The sequence below is a fragment of the Elephas maximus genome, chromosome 19 (genome assembly GCF_024166365.1).
Source record: "Elephas maximus indicus isolate mEleMax1 chromosome 19, mEleMax1 primary haplotype, whole genome shotgun sequence".
Taxonomy (NCBI): domain Eukaryota; kingdom Metazoa; phylum Chordata; class Mammalia; order Proboscidea; family Elephantidae; genus Elephas; species Elephas maximus.
In genome coordinates this window covers 49,521,398-49,534,059 of record NC_064837.1, presented here as the reverse complement: position 1 = coordinate 49,534,059, position 12,662 = coordinate 49,521,398, and the positions used below count along the sequence as shown (strand labels likewise).

Sequence of the window (12,662 nt, the reverse complement as noted above, 5' to 3'; positions counted from 1 at the left end):
TTACACAAAACCTTCCTGTGGGAGTGTTTTTCGTGGGACGAGTTGGAGCCCCACAGCTCAGAGCTCCACCCTTAGGGACGCCCACACTCTGGGCTTTTCCAGACACAGAGGGGAGTCTGGACACCACAGGGCTCCACCCTCCTTGACCTCCTGACTTGAACTTCTACCTGGCCAGTTGGCTTGTTGCAGGGTGGTGGGTGGGGCAGGCAAGAAGGCAGCTTTGGAAGCTGACAATTACTCACCCTTCCTTCTCCATTGGGTGGGGTAGGGGTGGCCTCCTGGCATCCCTGAGACCAGAGGACAGTGAGTCATCAAGATTGGCACTGCCCAGTTCCCACCCTGGTGTCCAGCCTCGGGGCCCTGTTTGAGTCCACCTTTGGTGTGCCTACTGCTTTGGGCCTAGAACAGAGGGAAGAAGCTTGGGGCAGGATATATGTCTAATGACTTCTCAGGCTGGGTTCAGCCCTACTCCTGAGTTCTGTTCCTGCTTATCAGGTTAGGTTGAGTTGGGTTGTGCTTCTGGGGTTCTGATGGTTCTGGGCACAGGAGTTTAGGTGCTGAGAAGACAGAAGACCTTAGTAATTCTCTGTAATCTTGAGAATAGGGTTGATTCCTGTCAAACGGCCTAGTCCAAGGTGAGGGATGACAATGGAAATAGTAGATACATTAAGACTTGGACTAACTTGTAAAAAATTAGAGCAGGCAAAGTCTACCCTACCTTCATATGCCTCATAACTGGGAGAGAACATGAAGATTCTTTCACCATTCCCCTTCTTCAAAGACTAACCTGCCATTGAGCCGATTCTGACTCATAGCAACCCTACAGGACACAGTAGAACTGCCCTATAGGGTTTCCAAGGCTGTAATCTTTATAGAAGCAGAATGCCACATCCTTCTCCCACAGAGAAGCTGGTGGGTTCAAACTGCTGACCTTTCAGTTAGCAGCTAAGTGCTTAAACACTGCACCATCAGGGCTCCTTCAAATACTTTGCCCTGACTACCAGGGTTTTATTACTTTATTAGCGTTAAACAAGCACATCTGGGATCAGGGCACGGAAGGGAGGGAGCAAGATCAGCTCTTGGGCTGGAAATGAGCATAGAAAGGTTGTTGGTCAGGGGAAGTTGGGTCAGAAGGACCAGGAATGGTGGGGCTGTGCTGATTGTCCAAGGAGGGTGGTGGTGAGGGGGGAAGTCACTGCTCCTGGGTGCCCCAGGAGATGTAGTCTGGCCGCGTGGCTGCATGGTACTCATCAATGAGCTCTTGCACAACCTCCCTGGATGTGTCCAGCTCGTCGAAGTTCTCCTTGAAGATGTCCTCCTTGCGGAACTGCTCCAGGAAGGCCTCCCGCTTCCGCAGCTTGTCGTACTGCTGGCAAGAACTTTCAAAGAGCTGAAACAGATGGAAATCTCCTCTAGGGTGGGCACTAGTGCCAAGGACAGGGGTTAAGCATTGACTGGGAGAAGGCGATGAAGGTGGTTAGTGGAAGAGAGTGGTCAAAACAGACCAGAAGACTAGACTCACTGAGGAGATACTGGTGTGGTTGGCCATCATGAGCCCGCTGACCCGGTGGGCCGAGGGCAGGTATGGAGACTTCCTAGACAGAGCCACCTGTATGCTGGCTGGGCCCCAGGGGATGAAGTTGGCCAACTTGCGTTCCCGGATCCTCTGCAGGCTCTTGTGGACCTGGGGTGGGCACAGGAGTGGTGGTGGTAGCCTCTCCTCTACCCCTGCTGGTTCAGGGGTAGAACGAAGGAGCCTCACCTACCTGGGTGGGGTCCACCTCTCCCTGGATGATGTTGAGGATGGCGATGTAGCAGTGGTTGGTCTGGCGGTCCCGGCCGGTAGACACCATCACGTTCTTGGGCTGTAGCAGCCGCCTCATAACATCCAGGACCGTGGTCTTCCTCACGCTGGCCACCTGAGGGACAGCGGATAACAAGGACTAGGCCAGCACAGAGGTTATAGTCCAGACACATCCAGAGAAAGAGAGAAGAATAGTGAACACATGTCCCCCATCACGCTCTGGCAGGTCAGTCCCTCCAGGGAGTGTCTTTAGAGCCAGGTCTACACTAAGCCTCTGCTGTAGGATCTGGAATCTTAGCCCTCCTCAGCTCAGCCAAGTCATGCCCATGTGCAGGAGTCTGAGCAGACCCCTGTAGAGCCCAGGCCCCTGCACAGCCAAAGGCAGAGGGCAGATGGAGAACCAGTCGGCAAGAAAGCCACATGCCTCTGTACCAGTCCCTCAGACCCGAGCTTTCTGGGCCTGCGGCCAGTCCAGCCTGGGCACTGAGGGCTGCTCTTACCGACTGGTCCGTGGTGAGGGGGGTGTAGCCAGTCATGAGGAAGTGCAGCCTCGGTGTGGGGATGAGTGAGGCAATGAGGCCAATGAGGTCATTGTTCATGTAGCCGGGATAGCGCAGGGTGGTGGTGCTGGCCGACATGATGGTGGACACCTGGGGACAGGGGTGCCATGTCATGGGCCTCAGCTGGGGTAGGGGGGGCCTTCCCTTCCCAGATGGCCTTCCAGCAGTGAGGGTCCCAGTGTAGAGGAGTGGGGGCTCACCAGCTGGTTGATCTGGGAGAAGGACGGGTTCTGGATGTGCAGGCGGTCTGTGGCGATCCGGTTCAGGGCTGTGTTGTCCAGCACCACCTGGGGGACAGGAGAGGGAGGCAGATCAGGGCCATGTTGTCCAGCACCACCTGGGGGACAGGAGAGGGTGCCAGATCCGGGCCGTGTTGTCCAGCACCACCTTGGGGGGCAGAAGAGGGTCACAGCACCCTTATGAGAAGTAAGGGGCAAAGAAACAGGATATTAGCTTAGCCCCCTAACTCCAAAACTAGGAAGTAGATTTGTTAATTTAAAAGGAAAGCACTGTCTCTGGAACATCACAAGACTTTTTTTTACCACCCAGTGCAGTGAGCAAATGAGTGGTGCAAATGGCTAACTTGTTCAGCTGCTAAACGGAAGGCTGGAAGTTTGAGTCCACACAACGGTGCCTTGGAAGAAAGCCCTGGAGACCTACTTCCAAAAAACCACCCATTGAAAACCCTATGGAGCATAGTTCCACTCTGACACACATAGGGTTGCCATGAGTTAGATCTGACTCGATGGCAATTGGTTTTATGTGCCATGGGCTGTGCCTGCCCTGGAGATACAATGGAGAGCAAAACAGGCATGGTCTCTCCCCTCACTAGGCCTCCACTCTAATGGAGAGAGACAGACATGAAGTATAAAACAACAGAAACGTGTAACTACAATCTGAAATAGGCACAGAGGAATCTGACCTTGACTGGGTGGTCAGGGAAGGTTTTCCAGAGAAAGTGACCCTTGAGCTGAGAGTTCAAGCATGAGCTGGCATTAAATAGCCAAAGTGGGGAGGGGAGGGATTTACTTTGTTTAGAGTCTTGCTGCCTAAAGAGACCGTATGCAATGCAACTTGCAGATTAGGGCCTTATTTCAGAATTTGGCCCATGAAGTATGGCTTTGTTGGTTCTCTGTTCTCTGGAAAGGACTTGGGAAGGACAGGGCACATATGACTCACTGGTCTGGGGAGGCAGACCAAAGCTCTGGCTTCTTTCTGTGCTTACCACGCAGTCTGCGTTCTGGGTCAGCCTCTTGAGCGTGAGCAATGAGTTGTAGGGCTGCACCACCACGTCACTCATCTCATCCTGGTTGGGAAACACTGAGTATGTCTGCACCAGCTTCTTGGGGTACCTGAGGGTGAGGAATAGGCTAGAGGGGACGGTGGCAAAGTAAAATGAAAGGACCCCCGTCACTATCCATCTCTGATTTCTTAGGAACAACAGGGAACATTCCTTTCCAAGGAACACCAATCTCTTCTACTAACGGGGCGAGAGCAGAACTGAGTTGTCAGAAAGGATAGGCCTCAAGTATCAAACCTTGTAGACTGCCTCTGTCTTAGTTATCTAGTAGTGCTATAATAGAAATATCACAAGTGGATGGCTTTAACAAACAGAAATCTATTTTCTCACGGTGTAGGAGGCTAGAAGTCTGAATTTAGAGCACTGGCTCTAGGGGAAGGCTTTCCTTCTCTGTCAGTTCTGGAGGAAGGTCCTTGTCTTTCCAGCTTGTTTCCTGGTTCCATGGAAATCTCCATGTGTCTTGGCATCTATCTTACCCCATTCTCAGCTCTGCTTGCTTGTTTAATCTTTTATATCTCAAAAGAGATTGACTCAAGACACATCCTACACTAATCCTGTCACGTTAACGTAACAAAGACAGCCCATTTCCAAATGAGATTACAACCACAGGCACGGAAGTTAGGATTTACAACACATATTTTGGAGGGACATAATTCAATCCAGAACAAGCTCCCTAGGCAAACCCACATCCCCTGAGTTATTGCTTTCAAGGTAGTCCCTGGGTGGTCACGCTTTGTCCCTATTACTCAACAGGGGGAGTGATAGATCTTCAGTTCAAGAGAAAAAGTGACAAAAATGAAGGATATTACCCAGGGAAACAGAGCTAAAGCCCTCACCCCAAACCCAGGTTCACCTGTCATTCAGCCGCTCCAGGAGGTAGGAACCCAGGCCAGAGCCCGTCCCCCCGGCAATGGAGTGACACAGCACAAAGCCCTGAATGGGGAGGGGTGGAGAGAGTGGTGTCACTAGGGTTGGTGTCATTCAGTGCAGTCACTCATGGTGTCACCCCCCATGCTAATTACCACAATATTGTAGCCAAAATACCAGAAAACTGGACAAAATCGACAACTATAAAAACACAGGCAGCAACGAAAACATCAGCATGTGCTTGTGGTAATTAGCACGTGACTCAAAGCGGTATTGTAATTGGGTAATAACGACAGCTCTGACTGGAGCAATTAGCAAGCAAGCCCAGTGCCCTGAGTCGGAGCCATTTGAAGGCTCAAAAAGTAAATCAGCATAGAGTTTTAGCCTTGTAGGTATATTGATACATGTAAGCTGGGCTTATGAAAAATGTTTTTGTTGTTAAAACCAACTATGGAGATATATTTATAAAAAAATGATAAATTTCTGCTGAAACACCACACGAAAATTTTATAAACAGTCATTTCGGTGTCACCCCATCTGACAGTGTCACCCACTGCACTCTGTACCTGCTGTACCCCCCTAATGACACCACTGGGCAAAGAGCAATGTCCAGGTAGCTGGAGGAGATGTTTCAGGGTTGTCCCATTCCCTACTCCCAACACATCCACGTCTCGAGGTTTCCTGTGTCTATCTAGGCTGAGGCTCTGGGCAGAAGCTGAATGATGTCCCCATTGAGATTATCGCCTCCTTGAGGACAAGAACTGTACCTTATTTCATTTACCTCAGTACCCCAGCATCTGATGCACAGTAGATGCTTGATAAATGGGTTTTGAACTGAATTGCCCCATCATACCACTCGTTCAGGCCACCTCCTCACCTCTAGGCTGTCGCTTCCATCTGCTTCTCTGTCTATGATGTCAAAGATGTCTTCATGTATTTTCTCACCCTGTATAGAGACATAGGAGCCCCGGTGGCACAATGGGTAAGCACTTAGCTGCTAACAAAAAGGTTGGTGGTTGGAACCCACCCAGTGGCTCCATGGGGGAAAGACTTGGCTATTTGCTCCCTTAAAGATTACAGCCTAGAAACCCTATGGGGGCAGTTTTACTCTGTCACATGGGGTCACTATGAGTCAAAAATCGACTCACCAGCACCTAACAACAACATAGAGACGTGAGGGGAGGAGGTCAGCATGAGACAGTTCTGGAGAGCATCTCTTTGCAGCCACAAGAGCTCTATTCTGGGACATTGCTGCCACCCTCAAGCAGAAACTCTCCTGTAGCCCTCAAACCACAACTGCTGCTTTGCAAATGATTTGCACAAAATGTCCCTTTTGTCAGGGTACCCCTTTTATCTCTTACTTGTTGTCAATCTGATCTGATCAAATGCCCAGGCTGCTTGAACCTGCCTTGCCCTGGGTTGAGAATATCAAAAGTGTCTGGGATGTCCTGCCTAGTCACCTGGGAGAATCCACTGGCCCAGTTGTTGCCGGCTCCTCCACCGTGCTCCGACAGGTAGATGTTCTCAGGGTTGTAGAGCTTGGCATAGGGGGAGTTGAGGATGGAGTGGATCACCCGGGGCTCCAGGTCCAGCAGCACCGCCCTGGGGATGTAGTGCTCATCGTCTGCCTGTCAAGGGGAGTCCAGGACCGGCCCAATCAGCGGGGGCCTGCCCAGTCCTACACCTCCCAACTCTGGCTCCTGCCCACCCTCCCTCCTCAAATCAGCAGCCCTGGCCCCTCTGCTCAGCAGGCTTCCAGGACCAGGCCGCTGCCTTTCCTTTCAGGGCCCCTGGGCCCCTGCCAGCCCTGGCCAAGTCGCTGGGGGCACCTGGTAGAAAAAGACGTCCTTTCGGTCAGTGCCTTCGGTGGCGAACTCCTCCACGATGCCCTCGGGGCTGATACCATGTTCGGCACACAGCTGTTTCCAGAACTCGAACCCAACTGGGGGGTAGGGGTGGAGAGACACCTGGGTCTCCTGGAGCCGGAGGCCTCAGGAGCCTGGGGTCAGGGTCAGAGGCTGTCACACGCAGAGGGTGGGCCCAAGACGCCTGGGTTCAGGGGCCGTCAGGGCTGGAGGCCCGGCTCTAGGGCTGGGGCTTGGTTCATCATGCGCATTAGGGAAGGGTTTCATCGAAGGGAAAGGGGGAGCTGGAGAATGTCAAGCACTTGAGAGGAACCCAGTGGGGCAGAACCGGAGGCTGGAGGGGTCCGGCGCTCGCTCACTCTGGTTGCCGCACTGGCCCAGCTGCAGAGTGATGATCTCCCGGGGCATCGCTCTTCAGACGCGGCCGCGGAGACCCAGCCGGGCGCAAGTCACCGCAGAGACGAATGCCTGGCAGCGGGACGCGCAGGACGTGGGAAGCGCGCGCTCTCTTCGTCTTTTGACGCGGATGCTCGGTCTGCGCGTGTGCAGTGCGGGTCTCCTTTGGCCGGGGGAACTCAGCTGGGGCATCATTTTCTCGCCACAGCAAACACAGCTGGATTTCGGCACAGGCGCAGAGAGAGGCCACGCCTCTCCCGCCCCTAGCCCCTGCGCCGCGCCTGCGCGGTGAGACTCGCAGGGGCTCGCAGGGTCGCGACCAGGGTGCGGGGCGCGGCGGGGCGGGCGGGGCGGGGCGGGGCGGGCGGGGCGGGGCGGGGCGAGGTGGGGCTGGTCTAGAGGCAGAGCTGGTCGCTGTGGTGGTCCAGATGCCCCGCCGCGCTGCAGAGGTTGGGGAGCGGCTCTCCGAAGTAGAAGGGCTGGGTCCAAGCTAGCTTTCTTCTTTAAAATTCTTATTTTATTTTAAATTACGAAAAGTTTTTAAACATACGAACCTGATTTTGTGTTTTTATTTTTTCGTGTGTTTCAATTTAAATGGTATCAAAGCACAATATTCCTTTGGCCATCTGCTTTTTTCCCTCTACATTAGGCTTTTGTGATTAATTATGTTGATACATGTAGATTTTATTTAAAATAATTTTTTTGTGCTTTAAGTGAAAGTTTACAAATCAAGTCAGTCTCTCACACAAGAACCCATGTACACCTTGCTACACACTCCCAATTACTCTCCCCCTAATAAGACAGCCTGCTCTCTCCCTCTACTCTCTTCGTGTCCATTTCGCCAGCTTCTAACCCCCTCCACCCTCATCTCCCCTCCAGGCAGGAGATGCCAACATAGTCTCAAGTGTCCACCTGATCCAAGAAGCTCACTCCTCTCCAACCCATTGTCCAGTCCAATCCATGTTTGAAGAGTTGGCTTTGGGAATGGTTCCTGTCCTGGGGCAACAGAAGGTCTGGAGGCCATGACCACTGGGGTCCTTCCAGTCTCAGTCATACCATTAAGTCTGGTCTTATGAGAATTTGGGGGCTGCATCCCACTGCTCTCCTGCTCCCTCAGCGGTTTTCTGTTGTGTTCCCTGTCAGGGCAGTCATTGGTTGTAGCCTGGCACCATCTAGTTCTTCTGGTCTCAGGATGAGATACATGTAGATTTATTTCATGCATTTTAACTTCTGTATAGTATTTTATTAAATGAATAAACCCAGTTTGTTTTATTTCCACAAGGAGCCCTGGTAGTGCAGTGATTAAGCACTTGGCTGCTAATGCCGGCAGTTGGAAGTCACCAGCCCCTCTGTTGGAGAAAGTTGTCTCAGTCTGCACCTGTAAAGATTACAGCCTTGGTACTTTGGTGAGTAGCACCTGGGGTCTTAAAAGCCTGTGTGTGTCCATCTAAGATACTCCACTGGTCCCACCCCTTCTGGGGCAAGGGAGAATGAAGAAAAGCAAAGACACAAGGGAATGATTAATCCAAAGGACTAATGGACCACAACTACCACAGCTTTCACCCGACGGAATCCAGCACAACTAGGTGGTTACCAAGTACCACCACCGACTGCTCTGACAGGGATCACAACATAGTGTCCCAGACACAGCTGGAGAAAAATGTAGAACAAAATTCTAACTCACAAAAAAGGCCAGACTTACTGGTCTGACAGGGGTGGGAGGAACCAGAGAGTATGGCTCCTGGACACCCTTATAGCTCAGCAATGAAGTTACTCCTGAGGTTCACCATTCAGCCAAAGATTAGATAGGCCCATAAAACAAACCAAGACTAAGTAGGCACACCAGCCAAGGGGCAAGGACAAGAAGGCAGGAGGGAACAGGAAAGCTGGTAATGGGGGGCCCAAGGTCGAGAAAGGGAGAGTGTTGACATGTCACGACATTGGTAACCAGTATCACAAAACAATATGTGTATTAATTATTTAATGAGAAACTATTTTGCTTTGTAAACCTTCATCTAAAGTACAATAAAAAAAAAATTTACAGCCTTGGAAACCCTGTGGGGTAGCTCTACTCTGTCCTATATGGTCACCGTGAATTGGAATCGACTCCATGGCAATGAGTTTTTTTAGTGAGTTTTTATTTCTATACAAGGGAGACTAGATTATTTCCATTTATTCCTTATTACATCAGGCAAGTACAGGACTTGTCTGCTTGTGAATATGAAGGGAAATGTCTCTTGAAGGGACATGTGGAGCTTCAACTTTACCAACCAAAAAAACCAAAACCAAACCAGTTGCCATCAACTCATGGCAACCTGATGTGCCGCAGAGTAGAAATGCACTCCACAGGATCTTCCAGGCTGTGACCTTCTAGAAGCAGATGGCCAGGTCTTTCTTCAACAGGCACCTCTGGGGGCTTTGAACTGCCAACCATTTTGGGTTAGTTAGTGGTCCAGTGCTTAACCATTTGTCATACCCAGGGACTCCTTTTGCTACTGGCCTTTTGAAATTCTTCCTCTGTGAATTGCCTGTTCATATCTTTTGCCCATTTTTCTAATAAGTGGTTTCTCTTTTTTTTTTAATTGACTTGTAGGCATATTAAGATAGTCTATGAGTTTTTTCTCAGTTATATGGGTTGCAAATACAGTCTCAGTCTGTGGCTTCTCTTTTCACTTTGCAGATGGTGTCTTTTGTCATAGAGAAGATTTTTATTTTAATATAGACAAAGTTATCCATCTTTTCCATTATGCTTTGCATATTTTATAACTTATTAAAGAAACTTTCCATATCCCAGTGTCATAAAGCTGTTCTGTTTTCCTCTAAAAACTTCATAATAGTTTTGCTTGTTCCCGTAGGTCTTTAGTTCATCTGGAATTTATTTGGGGGCTTGCTGTGAGATAGGAATCTACTTTATCTTTTCCATATGGATGGCCAATTGTTTCTGAACCAATTATTGAAGAGTCGGTGCAGCCTCTCCTGTCCCTGGAACATTCCAAGCCCCCTCACCAATGTGGGCCAGCTCCTGGCTTCTCTTCATTCCATTGGTCTGTCTTTCTGTCTGACCCTGTCTGGTGGGCCTTCTCTGGGAGCTGCAGAGTCATGCTCAGACAAGGTTTTTGTTTCCTTCTCTCTCTTTCTCTCAGAAAACTCTTCCACCTTCCAGCCTCACCTGGAATCCTCTGGGCTTCTTTAGAAGACTCCGGCTTGAGCCACACCCACCCCTGCCCCCATCTTGCTTCACTTTCTCTCTTCTTATCCCCTGCAGGCCTCCCAGCTTCCTCCACCTCTGGTTGGCTGTAGAAAGATCTCCAGTGTCCCCCCAGGAGGACCTGGTAGCCTCACCCTTTCAGGGAGGGTCTGACCTCTCACTCTGAAGCTAAGGGTGGCGCTGGAGCTACTCCATTAGCCCCATGGATTCACCTGCCTGACAGGATCATTCCTTGAGGGCTGATTGTCTTCAGAGGCTTTGCCAGAACCCTTTCAGAGCCTGGAGTCTGCTCAGGGATGAAGAGGAACGCTTCAGAGATGAGACTAAATTTGCCAGGCCTCCCTACCCTGTAAATCTTGTAAGGCTTAGTTTGCTTCTTTTAAAATAATAAAAAGCTGTAAACAGTTCCTGAACATTTGTGAAACATGGGAGTAAAATTTTGCCTTTTCTTGTGATTAACAGCAGTGCCTTGCTCCTCCCTCTGGTCCCCCAGAAGTGGGAGAACTTCCTCCAAATGCCAGTTTATAGGCAAGCAGGTTAGAACGTGTGCACGGGTGGTGGAAAAGTTGCAGTGTCAGTTTCCTCTAAGAAGCTATGTCAGACAAGCTGGAGGAGGCTCCTCCCAGTCTTGTAGAAATGGGTCGGAAATGGAGATGCTTATGTACATTAGCAGAGCCGAATATAAATTCTCTCAGTTATTAGCAGGCTGTGGCTTTCCATTTCTGCTGAGAACTGGCCAATCGATCCAGTAAATGAGATGATGACATCAGCACTTAGCACAGTGCTTGACTCACAGTAGGCACTCAACAAACGGTAGCTACTGTCATTATCCTAGACGCAATCCCAACTGAAGTATATAGCTTGGCTGCTGCTACAGGCGAAAAATTCTATTCAGAGTAAAAGCAAAAGGAGCGTTTGCTTTAAGTAAATTAAAAAAAAAAATTAAAAACCCAGTTGCTTGTCACGGTTCGACAGATTCGATTTCAGATCTAACTTCCTTTGTTGAGTTTAATTTGCTTGGTTCCACGTTCTCTGGACCAGGTAATGCTAATGTAGTGGGTGGGTTGTTGGTACTCCTTTGTCTGCTTCTGATAATAAATGTAACATTTGTAAATAACTAGCATGTTTGCTAAATGTCCAGACCCTTAATTGGAAATGCAGATTAAATAAAACATTTTGTTGGCTGCACTTTTCCTTCTGTCTTTTCCTGGATGCCTGCCTGCAGCGTGTCTGGAACACAGGCATCTCGCAGGTGAGTAGGTGGAGGTGTGAGGTGGTGAAATGGGGGTGTATCCCAGGGGCTGGGAGGAATAGCAGTGTGCATATTGTAGAAAAACAGCCAGTTAGAGCCAGTTCTAGTCCTGAGTGAGACTGGGATCCTATGACTCCATGGAGTTTAACTTTCACAATGAAGACAAAGAAAAATTAAAGCAACAAAGAATCAAAGCTCTTTATGTGAAGGAAGTTGTGCTAAATTCATATTTTAGTATTTGGTATTGTTTTCTTGAGGAATGGGAAAAAGGAAATAAGTCTGAAAGTAATCTTGTTTGCAGGCCATTTGTTCATTCTTTTATTCTTCGATTGTGTACTTCTAATATGCTGGGCACACTGTTAAGAGGTGGGGAAACACCAGACCCAGGTGCTCGTGCTCTCATGGAGGAGATAAACAGGCAGAAAGGTTAGCACAGAGTGCAGAGGGGGGTGTAACTAGAGGCAGGAGAATTAGGGAAGATTTATGGGAGGTGGTGACTCCTGGTCCAAGTCTTGAAGGTCTGGTGGGAATTAGCCAGGTGGAAGGGATGTAAGAATGTGGAAGGGATGTAAGAATGACACGGTGGAGGCGTCAGACCTTCTCTGACTTCACAAGGGGGAAAGAGAATCAAGATCAAGAGCCAAAGACTGATTCCTATGAGGTGGGGAGGTCAGACATACCTCCTCTCTCCACCATCTTTACCAACTGTCCCTCCCATGACACTGTCTACTTTTCTGCTGGGTTTGACAATTCATTGTACTGTCCACACAGAACTCACACACAGTACTCAGGCTTATGGGGTTTATTAGGGTGGTAACAGGTTCCAATTCAGGTTCAGGAACACTCAGGATATAGTCCTTCCATCAGGACAAGCTCTTTTCAGCTGCACCAGCAGGCACACCTCTCTCTGGCCCTCAGCCTTCGCCCTGCTTGGGCAAGTGTTACAAAGCTCTTTCAGCTCTGCCGTAAGTGCCCTGAGGCACCCCACTTCACTAGTAAGCCTCCTGCTCAAAGGCACTCAGCTTTCATGCTCTGTGGGCTGGCTTCGCTTCTGGCTGTCTTCAGTGTTACAGCTCTCTCTCTCTGTGTCCTGGTTCCAGGAGCTTCCCAGTGCAGGGATCCTGGGTCCAAAGGACACACTCCACTATTGGCTCTTCTTTCTTGAGGGTGGTGGGATCCTCTCTCTCCATCTCTGGGATGGCTCATTTTAAGGCAAGCCGGGTGACACAGCTGACCAATCCCTTTGGTGGGCCACAATAACCTCATTTGTACAATCCCACTCAATCACTTGGGTGGGAGTTACAAGACCATGGTGAGAAAGGCCACACAAAAGTGATCCATTGCACCTCAGGCAGCTACAAATCAATAAGAAGAAAACAAACACTCAGAAAAGGAAATGGATACTGGGTA

At 49.8% G+C, this 12,662-nt stretch overlaps 1 protein-coding gene across 1 annotated transcript; it reads right to left on the bottom strand.

The window, feature by feature from the left end:
• Window positions 1–1,006: 1,006 nt before the first annotated feature.
• On the bottom strand, window positions 1,007–6,998 carry LOC126062782 (tubulin gamma-2 chain). Its single transcript, XM_049860632.1, has 11 exons — window positions 6,756–6,998; window positions 6,361–6,473; window positions 5,992–6,159; window positions 5,409–5,477; window positions 4,518–4,597; window positions 3,590–3,716; window positions 2,565–2,651; window positions 2,305–2,454; window positions 1,767–1,919; window positions 1,523–1,684; window positions 1,007–1,390 (listed from the first exon to the last, which is right to left on the bottom strand). Exons 1-11 carry the CDS (start codon window positions 6,802–6,804, stop codon window positions 1,193–1,195), a joined length of 1,356 nt encoding a protein of 451 aa, XP_049716589.1. The 5' UTR covers window positions 6,805–6,998; the 3' UTR covers window positions 1,007–1,192.
• Between the last annotated feature and the right edge of the window lie 5,664 nt (window positions 6,999–12,662).

What these genes read in the sequence shown, in the direction of transcription:
- LOC126062782 (XM_049860632.1), bottom strand. Translation starts at nt 6,804, where the DNA reads ATGCCCCGGGAGATCATCACTCTGCAGCTGGGCCAGTGCGGCAACCAG. An exon ending in GGGCCAGTGCGGCAACCAGA is followed by an intron (nt 6,474 to 6,755) that starts GTGAGCGAGCGC and finishes CCTACCCCCCAG; the next exon opens with TTGGGTTCGAGTTCTGGAAA. An exon ending in GAGAGGTGGACCCCACCCAG is followed by an intron (nt 1,685 to 1,766) that starts GTAGGTGAGGCT and finishes TGCCCACCCCAG; the next exon opens with GTCCACAAGAGCCTGCAGAG.